Source organism: Hyperolius riggenbachi, chromosome 9 (genome assembly GCF_040937935.1).
Source record: "Hyperolius riggenbachi isolate aHypRig1 chromosome 9, aHypRig1.pri, whole genome shotgun sequence".
Lineage (NCBI taxonomy): Eukaryota > Metazoa > Chordata > Amphibia > Anura > Hyperoliidae > Hyperolius > Hyperolius riggenbachi.
In genome coordinates, this window is record NC_090654.1 from 176,283,477 (window position 1) to 176,303,066 (window position 19,590).

The window sequence follows — 19,590 nt, forward strand, 5'->3', positions numbered from 1 at the left end:
CCAAGCTGCGTCTTATCCATTTCCAAGATGGTTGCGCGTGTATTTCCGCCCTCCTCTTACTCAGCGAGTTGTTTTGTCCAGTTCCCCTAAATTAGCACAGCATCCCACTTCTAAAATGGCCGCCCATCTACTTCCGCCCTACCGGCACAGTACTTCCCTACGTCAGCATAGCGTGCCCACATCTAAAATGGTCGCCCATCTACTTCCGACCTACCGGCGCAATGCTACCCTAAGCCATTGACTAGGAACCCCCCAGTCATGAGACGTCGCTTTGGCCCCACGTACCGTGCATCATACCGTTGCTGCCAATGATTATCTTGGAAAGCCGATCTATCAGCCCTGTGATTGGCTGAATGTTTAAAGCCTACAAGTAACAAATTCTCTGGTCAACAAATTTATGCAATTGCATAATAAATTCACACTCCTCAAACCTCGATTTACATATATTCGTATGCACAGTTCATATACACAATTATACTTAACCAACAACTTTGCTGTGTATTTACTACTGACTGCTGCTGCTAATGTGTTGGTTAAGTATAATTGTGTATATGAACTGTGCATAGGAATATATGTAAATTGGGGTTTGAGGAGTGTGAATTTATTTATACATTTTACACTATGAGAAGCTCTCTTAGTCATTAGGCATGCAGCGTGCAATATGAAGCTGCAAACGGCGTGTTCTCTCATCGTCCTTCAGGATGGCTTCCTCCTGAGAGGAGACTGACCCACCCCTGAAAGGAAACAGGCAATAATTAAATAATTGAATTAATCAGGCCCCAGCCCATATAAGCTCCCCCTCCTCCATACCACACTAGTTTTTTTGACTGTTTCCCTACACCGGAGGATTACAGGCTGTTAGGGACACGGAGGACAGGGAAAGCCTGTTGGCACCTGTTTCACTTAAAGAAAGTGTTCATCTTTATTCTTAAAATTAGATGTTCTATCTGGCTGCAGGGGAATCTTTCTTGTGTGACATTCTGGATGGCTAAAGTGTGGAGAGCTTTTCTGATTTAGCCATTCGCCCTCTGAAACTTCTGTGGAACAGAGGAGGGCCCGGCAGCCGCTGCGTCCTATACATGTGTGTGTGTGTAGAGCGGATGTGTTTTCTGACCTGCTTGGCTACACAACGGCTCTCAGCTGAGCTGGGCATATGAGCAGCGGCTTCCGCATTCTGCTCCGACCGAGGACGTCTCGACACTCTGCTCCTCCTCCTGATGTGACGTGGCGGCAGCCGATAGGCAGGACGGACCACCTATAGAAAGAGAGCGGTGTTTGCTCTCCTCGTGGTTTTCGGCGTCTTCCATATTTGGAGACGGCAAGCGGTGGGGGCGGTGCAGCAGAGCGGGCGGTATTGCTCCAGCTGGAGTGGGAAACGCCCTGGCTTTTATTACCACTGAGGTGGATTGGGGCAGCAGATAGGTTTGGCTGGCTGATGTCAGCAGTGGAGGTGGTGCTGTCGGAAGCAGGAAGTTTAAAGCTTCGATTATCACACACGCATATGAAGCTGGAATGGACAGCATGGAGCAGGCTGAAGCTGTACCAGAGGCTACCAAACAGATGGTGGATGCACCTGAACAGGCAGTGAATGCTCCACAGGTACTGTGACTCCTCTCCTCTTCCCTCAGGCTAATTTAGCTTATGTCATCTTATAAGGCTTGTTTATTTGTGTTTTTTCAGGTGGTGAAGTACACTGATAAAAAGTGTAGGAAATGTGATGTTAATTTACCATCGGGGTATAAAGGATCTCAGTGTGTAGATTGCTTAGCTAAACAGTCCTCTACCACGTCTACCCCTATTGATACAAATGCTACCAATAGAGTCATGTTAGACCTTATGAATGCTATGAAGGTTGAACTGGATACCACTTTTGCTGCATTAAGGTCTGCCCTTCCGGTTCCAGTACAGCCTGTGTCTGGACCGCAGCAGCTATTCCCCATTGAGGACAGTCAAATGCCTGGTGTATCAGGGATACCCTCTTCTCAGGATAGACAGACTCAATTACAATAATTTGATAGTGTGTTACCTGTCTTTCCATCTCAGTCCCTATCGCAGAGTTTACCTCCTGCTCAGTTACCTAGAGGGGATTTTGAGATAGGTGGTAGTGAGACTATATCTAAGGAGGAGGATGAGGAGTTCATGGAGGAGGGAGAGGCCAGGGACTCTGATATATCTCCTGAGTCTGGTACCTCTAGAACCTCACAGTACTTGTATAGTGCTGAGAATACATTGGAATTGTTAAAGGCCATTTATGACTCTGAACAAATTCCTGAGACCACACCAATGACCTCTGCGCAAGATGAGATTTATAGAGGGTTGGCGGGTCACCCAACTAAATTCTTCCCTGTACATTCCGCTATTAAGCACATAATCTCATCACAATGGAAAGATCCAGAAAGGAAATTGTTCATTCCTAGGTCTTTCAAAAGGCGATTCCCCTTTAAGAAGGAAGATCAGGCTCCATGGGCCAAATGTCCTAGGTTTGACACTCCTCTGGCTCAGTATTCCAGAGGAACTAACCTTTCATTTGAGGATATGGGCAATCTAAAAAATCCAATGGATAAGAAGGCTGAAACTTTGTTGAAAAGGGCCTGGGATTCAGTTTCTTTTTCATTTAAGCCAGCCATATCCTCTATCTGTTTGGCCAGAAACCTGGATAAGTGGATAACAGGTCTTAACCTTCCTGGCGGTAAGCCCGAGCTGAGCTCGGGCTATGCCGCGCAGGAAGATATCTCAGCCCCTGGTGGGGCGATTTTCTTCATTTAAAATGCTGTACGCGCAGCTAGCACTTTGCTAGCCGCGCGTACAGCTTGATCGCCGCCGCTCTGCGGCGATCGCCCGCACGCAGCGGCGCAAGAGGTCCCCCCGCCAGAGCCCTGCGCTGCCCGGACCAATGAGTTCCGGGCAGCGCTATGGGCTGGATCGGAGGTGTCTGACGTCAGGACGTCGGCTGACGTCCATGACGTCATTCCGATCGTCGCCATGGCGACAAGAGAAGCCAAACAGTGGAACACGTTATATACGCGTTCCCCTGTTTGCTATTGATGCCGGCGACGATCGCACTAGAGGGACACATGCGCCCTCTAGTGGTGTTTCATGTAGCTACCACTCTGGTAGCTTTACATGAAATTAAAAAAAAAAGGATTTTTGCCTTTTTGGCAAAAACAATTAACCGCCAGGAGGGTTAAGAAGCATCTGGTGGAGGGTACTCCTCATGAGAAGATTTTATCTTCCTTGTCTGTGATAGTTAAAGCGGTGGCTTTTCTGGCAGATGCAGCCTCAGAAAGCCTCAGATCTGCAGCTAAGACTGCGGTTTTGATCAATTCAGCCCGCAGGGCTCTTTGGCGCAATACATGGGAAGGTGATCTGGGTTCCAAGCATAAATTATGTGCAATGGAGTTCCAGGGCGTATTACTTTTTGGGAAGGATCTGGAAGCAGTACTTGAGAGATCATCAGATAAGGCCAAAAAATTCCCAGATAAGAAAAAGAAACCGGTATGTAAGCCCTTTCAGAACAGGGGTCCTTACCAGAACAAAAGAACCGGGGGGAGAAACCAGAGCCAGTCCAGAAAGTGGACCTATAACCTCCAGTAAGGGAAGATCTTCCTTCTTGTCCAACAAGTCAAGGAATCCCAGCACTCCCAAACCTGACAAGTGAAAAAAAGCCTCAGGTCGGGGGGAGACTTCTTTCCTTTTTACCAGCTTGGGAAAGGATTACAACCAGCCAGTTCATACTAGAACTAATAAGGAATGGGTACAAACTGGAATTTCGGTCCCGGCCTCAGCCCAGCAGACTTGTGACTGGGACCCAGACAAGGCACAGGCCTTGCTAGACTCAGTGACGACTCTACTATCCCAAAATGTAATCCAGAGGGTACCAGTAGAGGACCAATTCAAAGGCTTTTACTCCATTGTTTTCATAATCAAAAAACCCTCGGGAAAGTTTAGGATGATTTTAAATCTGAAACCTCTGAACCCTTACATTGTGGAGAAACTCTTCCGTATGGAAAGCATCGCCTCTGTCCGAGATCTGATATGGCCCGGCGCCTTTATGGTGACTATCGATCTCGAAGACGCGTATCTGCATGTACCGATTCATCCTCTGTACCAAAGGTATCTAAGATTTGCAGTCTGGTTCGGCGACAGCATTTGTCACTATCAGTACCGAGCTCTTCCTTTCGGAATATCCTCAGCACTGAGGATATTCACGAAGATTGTAGCAGTGGCTGCGGCTTTCCTCCATCTCCACAATGTAAGGGTTCTCCCGTACCTAGATGACTTTTTATTTCAAGCAGACTCTGTAGCGGACTTGCACAGGGATCTAGATTTTTCTGTTCAGGTCCTTTCAGACCTGATAAGCAAGTAGAAGTCCAACTTGCTGGCTGGATAGTGTACTGGTTAAGTGCTCTGCCTTTGACATGGTAGACCAGGGTTCGAATCCTGGCTAGGTCAAGTACCTATCAGTAAGGAGTTCAAGGCAAGGCTCCCTAACACTGCAGGGTGGCCTCTTGAGCGCGTCCCAGTGGCTGCAGCTCTTGAGCGCTTTGAGTCTGAAAGAAGAAAAAAAGCTATACAAATGTTCGGATTATTATTATTATAACCCAAAATGTAATTTTCCTAGGACTACTGTGGGACACACATCAAGGAAAGGTGTTATGAAGAACTCGGCGTGGAGACTGTTGACCGCCCCACTGCGTTTATGGACCACCCAAGCGCAGAGTCTAAGTGACCACGGGTCTTCACCCACAACCCCTTGAGGGGGAAGCAGGACCACGACCCCTTGAGGGGGAAGTGGAAACTTCACTGCCTAGTGCCCACCAGGTTGCGCTTAGGTAAATCCCACAGTGGGTTGGAGAACAGATAATACTGCGGTGTAGAGAGCAGTGTGTCAGATACAGGAGCTGAAGACAGGAACGTAGTCAGGGTCACAAGCCGGGGTCGGGGCAGGCGGATATCAATCAGAAACGAGGTCACAAGCAGAGATCAGGGCAGGCTGAAGACAGGCGTAATCGGTAAACAAGCTGAGGTCAGGACAGGCGGCAATAATCGTAAGTCAGGGACAGGCTAAGGTCGGCAACAGGTAAATCATAAATCAATACAAGGCTCCAGCGTCTACTGGCACCAAGCTGATCAGAAGAAACAGCACTGGCCACCTCCAGCAGCTCACTTAAATACTAAATTCATAATTGGCGCCGAAAGGCGGACGCTCGCACGCGGCGCAATGGCTCCCAGGGACACACCCAGCTACTATAAAAGACAGTGCGCGATCGCGTGCGTAGAAATGCGCGCACGCGACCGCCGATGACAGGTATTGTAACAAAAGGTGTTTCTTCCACAGGACAAGGCAGCAAAATTGCTGGTAAGATTGCGACAGTTCAGGTAAGAGCAGACAGTACCGATCAGAGAGGTGATGTCGCTACTAGGACTAATGACGTCCGCCATTCCAGTAGTAGAGTGAGCCCAGGCTCACATTTGGATACTACAGACTTGGCTACTGAACACTTGGGACAACACACAGGCTTCACTGGACAGACAGGTTACAATTCCAGACTATGTATTAGAGTCCCTGACATGGTGGGAGAATCCTCACAGACTGCAGTTAGGTCGACAGTGGGTGCAGAGATCTCCCCTAAAGGTCTTCACGGATGCCAGCAGTTGGGGCTGGGGGGCTCACTGCCAGGAGCATCAGGTTCAGCGGTAATGGCCAATGGAAGTGCAGGTTAGGTCATCGAATTACAGGGAGTTGTTAGCGGTGCAGATGGGTCTGCTCTCTCTAGCCCCTCACATTCTGAACAAGGAGGTCATTGTATTTTCCGACAATATAGTAACTGTATCGTATCTCAGAAAACAGGGAGGTACCAGGGTACAGGATCTCAGAGTGTTAGCATTGGAGGTGATCTCTTGGGCAGAGAACAATTTGATCTCCCTCACAGCAGCTCACATTCAGGGCAAGCTGAACAGTTGGGCAGACTCACTCAGCAGAGCACCAATAGAGTGAGAGTGGGAACTAAACCAGGAGGTGTTCAACTCTTTAGTTCAGAAAATGGGGACTATCCATACTAGACCTCTTCGCAACACCAGCCAACACAAAGTTGACAGATTACTGCTCCCTTCATCCTGCCTCTCCATCCAACAGACTGGATGCGCTATCAGTATCATGGCCACAGGGACTTCTGTACGCCTTTCCCCCATTCAATCTAATTTCGAAAGTGCGCAGACGCATAGAAGCTGCAAAGTCTCAGGTGATGTTCATAGCCCCTTGGTGGCCGAGGAGAGCATGGTTCCCCTTTGTACAGAGACTAACTCTGAGGGGTTCATGGCATCTGGGGTCCAGACCAGACCTTCTATTTCAGGGGAATCAAATCCACCCGAATCCAGACCAGTTCAGGCTGACGGCATGGATCCTGAGTGGCAAGTCCTAAGGAGGCAGGGGTTTTCAGACAGAGTGATCGCAACTCTGATCAAATGTAGGAAGCCTAATGCTAGGCAAATCTACTGTAAAGTTTGGAATGTTTTTATTGCTGGAAACAAAGGAAGAAAGTGCACTCTAGCGATTTACGTTACATTTTGGAGTTTCTCCAGGATGGAGTAGAATTCGGTTTATCGGCCAGTACACTGCAGGTACAGGTGGCCGCTCTTTCGGTTTTCCTTAACAAGCAACTTTCGGCAGAAATTCATGTTAGAAATTTTTTTAAGTCGGTGACTAGGTCACAACCGTCTCCTTCAAAACTCGTGCCTCCTTGGGATTTGTCGAAAGTTCTCAACTTGCTAATGTCCAGTACATTTGAACCTCTTGCTGAGGCATCTTAAGAAATTTAACAGTTAAAGTTGCATTCCTGGTAGCCATTACATCGGCCAGGAGAGTGAGTGATATTCAGGCCCTGTCCATCAAAGAACCGTATATGATCATCCACGATGATAATATCGGTTTCAAACCTGATCCTTCCTATCTACCGAAAGTTGCATACGCATTCCACAGGTCTCAGGAAATTGTTCTACCATCTTTTTCAACAAATCCAAAGAATGACAGAGAAGTGGCATAAAGAATGACAGAGAAGTGGCATTAAAGCGGACCCAAACCAAAAATGTTTTTAATTCAAAATATTTCGTTGCACCACTCTGACGCATATAAAGATAAATAAACACTCCTTCAAGCCTATGAGCATTTCAGTGCATGCTTTTCACCCTTTTCTTTTCGTAACCAGAGTTATACAGGTGGCAGCCATTAGCAATTCCTCCTTTGCCAGACACCACCTACTCCAGCATTTTGCCGGATTTTGTACCGGCAATATGAAAGGAAGGGAGGGGTTCCTCCAATAAATGTAAAATATTTTATATTTGTCATCATGCAGATGAAAAAAGGCTGCTATTTATTATTATAATTTAGAAAATAGATTTTATTTCTGAAATCTTGTATTTTTAATTTGGGTCCACTTTAAGTACTTTGGATGTACGTAGAGCAGTTCTGACATATTTAGAAAGAACTAAGCTGTGGCGGAGAAGTAGTCAGTTGTTTGTAGAATTTGCAGACAAGCTTAAGGGGCTACAGGTATCTAAGAATTCGATATCCAGATGGATCAAGGATCTCATAACTCTAGATTATAGATAGTCAGGTTTGAATAGAGAGTCACGTTTGAATACCCCGATTGGTGTTAAGGCACACTCTACAAGATCTTTATCGACATCGTAGGCAGAGAGGTCGGGCGCCTCACTCGAACAGATATGCAGAGCCTCGACTTGGTCTGGTCATACGACCTTTGTTGAGCACTACTGAGTGGAACTCCTGTCAAGCCAGGATCAAACATTAGGTCGCAAAGTGCTTCAAGCTGTGATCCCTCCCTGAGGTAAGATTTCTCGCTGATCTGAGTTGTTTTGTGCATATGAATGGGAGATTGCACCATAGAAATACATAGTGCCTTTGTGCTGTCTGTTGGTCGGCAGCTACTACATATGGTGAGGACCTGTGAGACCTGGTGTTTCAACACTGGTGGTGTTCAGAGTGTTTCATTATGGTTTCTGTGGTGGTAGTGATCTAACAGCTAAAGGTCACAGTGTGGACTTATTATATCTTGATCACAGTGGACAAGCACACAAAAGCTGTATGACACTGGGTGATTGTTATAAGGAACATATATGAAAATACAGTATCACGCTATGGTTTGTATTTTCTTTTTCTTTTCTTGAGTGATATCACTGCAGGAAGACTACATTGGCACATGGGGGAGCAATATTAGTGGGGAATTTTGAGTTTTAGTGTACAGACTTTTGATGGATGTCGTGCATCAGGACTTGATCCCTTTGGGTGACATTGCTGGGCCGGGCTGCATACACGCCTCAGCTGTGTAGCTGATGACGCCTTGTGTTGCTATGTGAGAAGGCGACAGAGGGACGACGAGCGGCGCTGCTGTTACGTCACGTGTTGGGTGGGAGTGGTGCAAACAATAGGATCAGCGTCGCTGGGGGTGAGTAGATTTGCCAGGTGGAATGATCGCCAGCTGGGGTCGGGAGCTGCCATAGATACGCCTGATTATAGGCTGAGGCGCTCGTTATCGGCCACCTTAGCCAACTTAAGTTAGGTGTGTGTAAGGGCCTTAACCCTCACTGGTAAGGAATTCCAGCCATAGGACTCATTCCTCCCAGAGAAGGAAAAAAATTCAACATTCAAGAAAACTATGGGATATCTGCTATGTGCAGATTTATATGAAGGGGAGGAGAGGTTGTATAGTGACTTTGAACAAATGCGCATATTGTTGTTTCGGTTCTTTAAGCTTCTTTGCTTCTATATTGTTGCAGTTTACACTACATATGTGCTGTATTAAACAAATTTATCAGCAGGGTATTAATCTCTATTTAAAGTATTATTTCAGACATAATAATTCTGAACTAAGCAGACTCTGTGCCCACTAAGTCTGCTTAACCCCTTTCAAGTGGGCTGATGCAGGTTGCATAGTGACATTTTTGCAATAAAATTCTTAGTTTGTATTGAAAGCGAACATATACAAATACGTTTAGATCTTTGTCTGGAGCTAAAATGTTAAGTACAGTAAATCCTTGGCTTTTAAGTAACTTGGTTTAAAGTGTACCAGAACTGAATGAAATTAAAAGTTATATACATACCTGGGGCTTCTTTCAGCCCCTGGGACCGGATCCCATAACTTTAGCCAGTCGCGGCCAGTCTGATGTAAGAGAAGTGCGCTCTTTGCGTATCTCTCCAGCAGATACGTAGAGAGTGCACTTCTCTTGCGCAGACTGGCAATGACTGGCTAAAGTTATGGGATCCGGTAGCAGAGCTGGAGAAGGCTGAGGACGGCGACGTGGCAGCGATCAGTGCGCATGAAACTGAAAGAAGCCCCAGGTGTGTATAAATCTTTTAATTTCATTCAGCTCTGGTTTCCTTAACCACTTCCCGACCGCCTAACGCACAGAGGCGGCCGGGAAGTGGACCCCGCAAGGACCGCCGTATAGACAAATGGCGGCGGTCCTTGTAGGGGCATGGGCGGAGCGATCGCGTCATCCGTGACGCGATCCTCCGCCTCCGCCTGGCGCCGCTCACCCGCCGCAACATCCCGCCGGCCATACGGAAGCGCCGACGGGATGTTAACCCGACGATCGCCGCATACAAAGTGTATAATACACTTTGTAATGTTTACAAAGTGTATTATACAGGCTGCCTCCTGCCCTGGTGGTCCCAGTGTCCGAGGGACCACCAGGGCAGGCTGCAGCCACCCTAGTCTGCACCAAGCACACTGATTTCCCCCCCCTCCCCGCTCCAGATCGCCCACAGCACCAATCAGACCCCCCCCCTGCCCACCCCCCAGACCCCTGTTTGCACCCAATCACCCCCCTAATCACCCATCAATCACTCCCTGTCACTATCTGTCAACACTATTTTTTTTTATTCCCCCCCCCCCCTGCCCCCTGCTCCCTCCTGAGCACCCCCCCACCCCTCAGATTCTCCCCAGACCCCCCCCCCCCATGTACTGTATGCATCTATCACCTGTCAATCACCTGTCAATCACCCGTCAATCACCCCCTGTCACTGCCACCCATCAATCAGCCCCTAACCTGCCCCTTGCGGGCAATCTGATCACCCCCCCCACACCAATAGATCGCCCGCAGATCCGACGTCAGATCACCTCCCAAATCCATTGTTTACATCTATTCTCTCCTCTAAACACCCCCTGTCACCCCCTGTCACTGCCACCCATCAATCAGCCCCTAACCTGCCCCTTGCGGGCAATCTGATCACCCACCCACACCATTAGATCGCCCGCAAACCCGCCGTCAGATTACCTCCCAAATGTATTGTTTACATCTGTTATCTTCTCTAAACACCCACTAATTACCCATCAATCACCCCCTATCACCACCTGTCACTGTTACCTATCAGATCAGACCCTAATCTGCCCCTTGCGGGCACCCAATCACCCGCCCACACGCTCAGATTGCCCTCAGACCCCCCCCCCCCCCCCTTATCAATTCGCCAGTGCATTAATTACATCTGTCCTTCCCTGTAATAACCCACTGATCACCTGTCAATCACCTGCCAATCACCTATCACCCATCAATCACCCCCTGTCACTGCCACCCAACAATCAGCCCCTAACCTGCCCCTTGCGGGCAATCTGATCACCCACCCACACCATTAGATCGCCCGCAAACCCGCCGTCAGATTACCTCCCAAATGTATTGTTTACATCTGTTATCTTCTCTAAACACCCACTAATTACCCATCAATCACCCCCTATCACCACCTGTCACTGTTACCCATCAGATCAGACCCTAATCTGCCCCTATGCGGGCACCCAATCACCCGCCTACACGCTCAGATTGCCCTCAGACCCCCCCTTATCAATTCGCCAGGGCATTATTTACATCTGTCCTTCCCTGTAATAACCCACTGATCACCTGTCAATCACCTGTCAATCTCCCATCAATCACCCCCTGTCACTGCCACCCATCAATCACCCCCTGTCACTGCCACCCATCAATCAGCCCCTAACCTGCCCCTTGCGGGCAAACTGATCACCCACCCACACCAATAGATCGCCCGCAGATCCGACATCAGATCACCACCCAAGCGCAGTGTTTCCATCTATTCTCTCCTCTAAACACCCACTAATTACCCATCAATCACCCCCTATCACCACCTGTCACTGTTACCCATCAGATCAGACCCTAATCTGCCCCTTGCGGGCACCCAATCACCCGCCTACACGCTCAGATTGCCCTCAGACCCCCCCTTATCAATTCGCCAGTGCAATATTTACATCTGTTCTCCCCTGTAATAACCCACCGATTACCTGTCAATCACCTATCAATCACCCATCAATCACCCCCTGTCACTGCCACCCATCAATCACCCCCTGTCACTGCCACCCATCAATCACCCGCTGTCACTGCCACCCATCAATCAGCCCCTAACCTGCCCTTTGCGGGCAATCTGATCACCCACACCAATAGATCGCCCGCAGATCCGACGTCCGATCACCTCCCAAGTGCAGTGTTTACATCTGTTCTCTACCCTAAACACCCACTAATTACCCATCAATCACCCCCTGTCACTGCTACCTATCAGATTAGACCCCTATCTGCCCCTAGGGCACTCAATCACCCGCCCACACCCTCAGAATGCCCTCAGACCCCAGCCCTGATCACCTCGCCAGTGCATTGCTTGCATCTATTCCCCCCTCTAATCACACCTTGAGACACCCATCAATCACCTCCTGTCACCCCCTAGCACACCTACCCATCAGATCAGGCCCTAATTTGCCCCGTGTGGGCTCCTGATCACTCGGCCAAACCCTCAGATCCCCCTCAGACCCCCTTCCGATCACCTCCCCAGTGCATTGATTGCATCTATTTTCCCCTCTAACCACCCCCTGAGACACCCATCAATCACCTCCTGTCACCCCCCTAGTACTCCTATCCATCAGATCAGGCCCAATACAACCTGTCATCTAAAAGGCCACCCTGCTTATGACCGGTTCCACAAAATTCGCCCCCTCATAGACCACCTGTCATCAAAATTTGCAGATGCTTATACCCCTGAACAGTCATTTTGAGACATTTGGTTTCCAGACTACTCACGGTTTTGGGCCCGTAAAATGCCAGGGCGGTATAGGAACCCCACAAGTGACCCCATTTTAGAAAAAAAGACACCCCAAGGTATTCTGTTAGGTGTATGACGAGTTCATAGAAGATTTTATTTTTTGTCAAAAGTTAGCGGAAATTGATTTTTATTGGGGTTTTTTTCACAAAGTGTCATTTTTCACTAACTTGTGACAAGAAATAAAATCTTCTATGAACTCGCCATACACCTAACGGAATACCTTGGGGTGTCTTCTTTCTAAAATGGGGTCACTTGTGGGGTTCCTATACTGCCCTGGCATTTTAGGGGCCCTAAACCGTGAGGAGTAGTCTAGAAAACAAATGTCTCAAAATGACCTGTGAATAGGACGTTGGGCCCCTTAGCGCACCTAGGCTGCAAAAAAGTGTCACACATGTGGTACCGCCGTACTCAGGAAAAGTAGTATAATGTGTTTTGGGGTGTATTTTTACACATACCCATGCTGGGTGGGAGAAATTTCTATGTAAATGGACAATTGTGTGTAAAAAAAATCAAACAATTGTCATTTACAGAGATATTTCTCCCACTTAGCATGGGTATGTGTAAAAATACACCCCAAAACGCATTATACTACTTCTCCTGAGTACGGCGGTACCACATGTGTGGCACTTTTTTACACCCTAAGTACGCTAAGGGGCCCAAAGTCCAATGAGTACCTTTAGGATTTCACAGGTCATTTTGCGACATTTGGTTTCAAGACTACTCCTCACGGTTTAGGGCCCCTAAAATGCCAGGGCAGTATAGGAACCCCACAAATGACCCCATTCTAGAAAGAAGACACCCAAAGGTATTCCGTACGGAGTATGGTGAGTTCATAGAAGATTTTATTTTTTGTCACAAGTTAGCGGAAAATGACACTTTGTGAAAAAAAACAATTAAAATCAATTTCCGCTAACTTGTGACAAAAAAATAAAAACTTCTATGAACTCACCATACTCCTAACGGAATACCTTGGGGTGTCTTCTTTCTAAAATACTGCCCTGGCATTTTAGGGGCCCTAAACCGTGAGGAGTAGTCTTGAAACAAAAATGACCTGTGAAATCCTAAAGGTACTCATTGGACTTTGGGCCCCTTAGTGCAGTTAGGGTGCAAAAAAGTGCCACACATGTGGTATAGCCGTACTCGGGAGAAGTAGTATAATGTGTTTTGGGGTGTATTTTTACACATACCCATGCTGGGTGGGAGAAATACCTCTGTAAATGACAATCTTTTGATTTTTTTACACACAATTGTCTATTTACAGAGGTATTTCTCCCACCCAGCATGGGTATGTGTAAAAATACACCCCAAAACACATTGTACTACTTCTCCCGAGTACGGCGATACCACATGTGTGGCACTTTTTTGCACCCTAACTGCGCTAAAGGGTCCAAAGTCCAATGAGTACCTTTAGGATTTCACAGGTCATTTTGAGAAATTTCGTTTCAAGACTACTCCTCACGGTTTAGGGCCCCTACAATGCCAGGGCAGTATAGGAACCCCACAAATGACCCCATTTTAGAAACAAGACACCCCAAGGTATTCCGTTAGTAGTATAGCGAGTCTATAGAAGATTTTATTTTTTGTCACAAGTTAGCGGAAATTGATTTTAATTGTGTTTTTTCACAAAGTGTCATTTTCCGCTAACTTGTGACAAAAAATAAAATCTTCTATGAACTCACCATACTCCTAGTGGAATACCTTGGGGTGTCTTCTATCTAAAATGGGGTCATTTGTGGGGTTCCTATACTGCCCTGGCATTTTAGGGGCCCTAAACCGTGAGGAGTAGTTTTGAAACGAAATTTCTCAAAATGACCTGTGAAATACTAAAGGTACTCATTGGACTTTGGGCCCTTTAGTGCAGTTAGGGTGCAAAAAAGTGCCACACATGTGGTATCGCCGTACTCAGGAGAAGTAGTATAATGTGTTTTGGGGTGTATTTTTACACATACCCATGCTGAGTGGGAGAAATCACTCTGTAAATGGACAATTGTGTGTAAAAAAAAATTAAAAAATTGTCATTTACAGAGATATTTCTCCCACCCAGCATGGGTATGTGTAAAAATACACCCCAAAACACATTATACTACTTCTCCTGAGTATGGCAATACCACATGTGTGGCACTTTTTTGCAGCCTAACTGCGCTAAGGGGTCCAAAGTTCAATGAGCACCTTTAGGCTTTACAGGGGTGCTTACAATTTAGCACCCCCCAAAATGTCAGGACAGTAAACACACCCCACAAATGACCCATTTTGGAAAGTAGACCCTTCAAGGTATTCAGAGAGGGGCATGGTGAGTCCGTGGCAGATTTCATTTTTTTTTGTCGCAAGTTAGAAGAAATGGAAACTTTTTTTTTTTTTTTTTTTTTTGTCACAAAGTGTCATTTTCCGCTTACTTGTGACAAAAAATATCTTCTATGAACTCATTATGCCTCTCAGTGAATACTTTGGGATGTCTTCTTTCCAAAATGGGGTCATTTGGGGGGTATTTATACTATCCTGGAATTCTAGCCCCTCATGAAACATGACAGGGGGTCAGAAAAGTCATAGATGCTTGAAAATGGGAAAATTCACTTTTTCCACCATAGTTTGTAAACGCTATAACTTTTACCCAAACCAATAAATATACACTGAATGGGGTTTTTTTTATCCAAAACATGTTTGTCCACATTTTTCGCGCTGCATGTATACAGAAATTTTACTTTATTTGAAAAATGTCAGCACAGAAAGTTAAAAAAATCATTTTTTTGCCAAAATTCATGTCTTTTTTGCTGAATATAATAAAAAGTAAAAATCGCAGGAGCAATCAAATAGCACCAAAAGAAAGCTTTATTAGTGACAAGAAAAGGAGCCAAAATTCATTTAGGTGGTAGGTTGTATGAGCGAGCAATAAACCGTGAAAGCTGCAGTGGTCTGAATGGAAAAAAAGTGGCCGGTCCTTAAGGGGTAGAAAGCCCTAGGTCCTCAAGTGGTTAAAGAGCTGTTTGCAAGGCAAGCAAAAATGTGCATGAAATTTGGACTTGTTAAAGAGACACTGAAGCGAGAATAATTCTCACTTCAGAGCTCATAGTTAGCAGGGGCACGTGTGCCCCTGCTAAAACCCCGCTATCCTGCGGCTAAACGGGGGTCCCTTCACCCCCTAACACCCCCCCGCAAAATCAACAACCAAATTGGTCGTAGATTTTGCTGCTCCTAGAGGCAGGGCTAACGGCTGCAGCCCTGCCAGTAGTCGCGTTTTCAGCGGCGCATCGCCGCCTCTCCCCCGCCCCTCTCAGTGAAGGAAGACTGAGAGGGGCGGAGATACGCGCTGACAGACGCGCGTGGGGCAGGGCTGCGGCGGTTAGCCCTGCCTCAATCCGGAAGAGATCCCTGGCTGCTCGGAGGGGATTTGTGAGGTAAGGGACCCCCGTTTAGCGGCGCGATAGCGGCGGTTTAGCAGGGGCACACGTGCCCCTGCTAACTATGAGCTCTGAAGCGAGATTTATTCTCGCTTCAGAGTCTCTTTAAGCAAGCAACACCTTGATATCCCAGCACAGTATGCATACACGCATTACGTCATCACAACTAAGCCTATGGTTCTCCTCTCTTTGACGCTGAAGGATTGTGCTTAATCTGAGTGGAGTGACTGTTCAATGTAATTTTTTTGTGAAATCCTCAAAAGGAGGCAAAAGCAACACTTACTGAATAGGTTTCTGGTTAAACACGCACAAAAAGAAAAAACTTGGGGTGAGCCAACAAATAGCAATGATTCTGGAACGAATCACTTGAGTTTCCATGAATCCTTATGGGTAAATTCGCTTTAGTATAAGAGTGCTTTGTATTACAAGCAGGTTTCCAATAACAAATTCTGCTTGCAAATCAATGTTCCACTGTACAAGTATTCTCACCCTACATATTGATAATGAACTGTCTGTACTTTATTCCTGAGGTTTTTCTACTAAATTTACTACAAAAACAATCAGCATTTCTGTAAGACCGTTTCATAGGTGCAGATTTCAGAGCAGTGCTGGGGTAGATGACTTCTGTCTTGTTTTGGCCCCACCACCTTGCTGCAGCCACTCAAAGACCTGCACCCTGAATGAATATTATTCTATATGTGTGTGACCAATGTTGTTTTCACTAGGTGCCCATATTGTGAAGGTGACGTATGATGATGAACCAGTTCCTAAAAGCCCTTTTAAGGTGGGAGTGACAGAAGGCTGCTATCCCTCTCGGGTGAAAGCTCAGGGGCCTGGGCTGCAGGAGGCTCTTACCAACAAACCAAATGCCTTTTCCGTCATCACAAGGTGAGGCGAACACAGCGTTTTATAGATTGCCTTATGGTTAAATAGAGCTTATATAACTGTTTTAAACTCAAGTCTGTGTTTTAGAAAACTTGAGTGAACTATTAAGCTCCCTGGCATTTAGTTTCTGCTGGATTTCTGTGCAAAATGTGATCCAAATAATTTGCATAACCTTTTTTCCTGTAGCTTACCAAAATGTGTCAAGCAATTGTCTAGTGTACATTTTGAGTATAAGAAAAGCTTGAAACACAAAATCAAAACTACATTTCAAAGTTACTCCCCAAAATCTCTGATGATTTTACACTTATGAGCTGCAGCTGCTCAACCTGCACTAATATGAATGTAAAGGTAGCCATACATACTGTATAGCGGTGATGGGCAGATTCGACCAAGAGACAAATCTCTCTCTCTCAGGGCTGGTTTAACCCACAGGGGGGCCCTGGGGCAAAAGTAACTTGGGGGCCCCCCTACACCCCCCCTTCCCCAGCGAAGTCAGCCCCCGAACCCGACTGCTGCCTCTTGTGGTCTCGCATAGACTTCTCCCATGGCCCCCGCACATTGTGTAGCTCAGCTGCCTTTTAATAACTCACCTATATCAGCTGCTCCATCCTGTGCTTTGCCTTCAGCCCTGCTGCCCGTGTCTCCTCCATCCGGTACGTGTTACGTGTAAATAACGTGCACAAGGTCATAGAGGCAGGCAGCAGGCTGAAGAGGGAGCACGGGATGGAGCTGCTGCAGGGACAGGTGAGTTATTACAAGGCAGATGGGTAGGGGTGTAACTGCATCAGGCCCCTCTGCAGAGATTTGTTGGTGGACACCCCCCTTGGACCAGAACAGAGACATACCAGCAGAATCAATCAGTAAAGAAATTAAGAGTGTCGCCTAAGAATGTCCCACAAAGCTACGTATGCCATGTTCCAAAAAGCTATTCAGTCAACTATTCAGACATTTAAAAAAAAATCACCAAGATTGCACTTTTATTTAGCTTTACTGTATAACAAGAAGACACAGACACCCAGCACTAGGGGAAGATGGGAACAAAGTTGAATGAGGGAGGGCTGGTGCCAACCAAGTGGGCTTCTGAGCGGTTTTCAAATCGACCGTGATTTGAAAAGCGCTTGGCTAATGTTACCCTATGAGGATGTTCCCACAGAACCGTTGTGATTATTTTAATTATCGCAAGCATGCTGCATGTAGCATTTTTTGGAGCGATTCATTCAAAAATCACTCTGAAAATCGTTTCACAAAATCGCACTCGCAAATTGCTAGCGATTGCTATTGTGATTTTGGCGTGCACTAGCCCAGAGAGAGGAGGAGTGGAGAGAAATTGAGAATAGCCTGAGAAGGATCAGAGAGCTTATCTGTATTGCAGTCCCACATCACACAGAGGCTACTTGCCTGTAATAGAACTCCTGTCCCTGTCAGTCTCTCACACAAGTCAGAAAGCAGCCTTCGTGGAGTCTAGGAACTGACAAAAACTTTTCAACTTGTATAACACCTCATCCACACATGCAGTGATTAGAACATTGGAAAGACACCAGACAGATTTTTGCCCACGGACCCTCTAGGCAAGCACTGCATCATGCTGTGTATATTTACCAGCTTGCCTGCCCTCTAATTGCACTTTTAATGGCTAGCCTAGTTTTTCACATTGCCTTACAACAACAAACCTGAATACACCAGATATCAGACCCGCCCTAAATCACTGAATGAAAGGCGGCCTGGGGAGAGCTGAACATCCAGACATATGGGAACAGTCTGAAAGACCACCTGGGGGGCCCAGCAGAGGTCAGAGGCCCTGGGGCAATTGCCCTCTTTGCTATCTCTGATCGAATTTGATTAGAGAGAGATCAGAAAATGAAACTAAATAGTGATGGGGGAATGGAGGATAATTGAGGACCAGTGTGGGCACAGGATGGCTGCAGGGGGCTGGTAGAATCCCGAGATAAGTAAAACTCTTTTTTTTTTTTTCCCCAAACGGTTTAGGTTCTTTTTTCTTCATCCATGTTCCTATTTAAAATGGTGGGAGTGTTCCCGTGCCTCCTATAGTCACTACCAGATGCTGATTCTATTACATATATAGCAGCTTTGTGAAAAGTACTCTTGTTCTTTAAAACAACACTGCATGCAAAGGCCCTATCACAGGAGAGTGAGGAGGGAACCTAAACTGAGAAGGATATGGAGTTTTCCTTTTAAAATAATACCAGTTGCCTGACTCTCCTGCTGATCCTGTGTCTCTATAACGTTAAGCCACAGCCCCTCAACAAGCATGCAGATCAGGTGCTCTGACTAAAGTCAGACTGGATTAGCTGCATGCTTGTTCCAGGTTTGTGATTCAGCCAATACTGCAACCAGGGCTGCCATCAGAAATTTTGGGGCCCCTCACAAATCATCAGTCCGGACCCCTCCCCCCCCCCCCCCCCCCAACTGAGAAATGTGCGTAGCCATTACATGTTGGCAGAGCTAGTTGGAGGCTTGCTGTCCACAAATTAATCACAAATAACCATGGTGGATACTCGTGATTCAAGTTAGCTCTAATTGCCACAGCTGAGCGGCTAGATGCGGCGGGGTTAATTACCCAGAACGCCGCTCTCCGCCCAGCGTTTCAACGAGGTGCAAGTCCGAATGGACGCGTTGCAAGCCTCGATATCGAGCACTTCCTCCTTCAAGCCGGAAGTGCTCCATCATTTTTTTAGAACCTCCCAGTTTTATTTTCTGTTTAAAAAAGCTAAAAAAGTAGGTTTAATGCTATTGTCTCATATGGTAATGATTCAGCTTTTCCCATAGTCTCGCAGTTAGCAATCATGTGACCCCCAACAAGACAAATTCAGCAATCATGAGGCCCCCAAAAAACCATGAGGCCCCCAAAAAACCATGAGGCCCCCAACAAGACAAATTCAGCAATCATGAGGCCCCCAACAAGACAAATTCAGCAATCATGAGACCCCCAACAAGACAAATTCAGCAATCTTGAGGCTCCCAACAAATCATGAGGCCCCCAACAAGTAAAAATTCAATCATTAGGCCCCCAACAAGACAAATTCAGCAGTCATGAGGCACATAAATAGACAGAATTCCACATAAATAGGCAGAATGCCCCCTTATTATGGTAGACACCTCTCACCTGGATTCTGACAGGGACCCCCAGGTTAGGTAGTGAGTGACATGGAGCCCTTTAGGCAGTGAGTGACAGGGACC

At 46.7% G+C, this 19,590-nt stretch overlaps 1 protein-coding gene across 6 annotated transcripts in view; it reads left to right on the top strand.

The window, feature by feature from the left end:
- FLNB (filamin B) overlaps positions 1-19,590 on the top strand; it is a 353,424-nt gene that overhangs the window by 256,512 nt on the left and 77,322 nt on the right. For all 6 annotated transcript variants that reach the window (XM_068253736.1, XM_068253731.1, XM_068253732.1 and 3 more), the window contains exon 23: positions 16,233-16,395. In XM_068253736.1, coding sequence (XP_068109837.1) covers positions 16,233-16,395 — 163 coding nt within the window. The remainder of the gene's footprint in view (positions 1-16,232; positions 16,396-19,590) is intronic.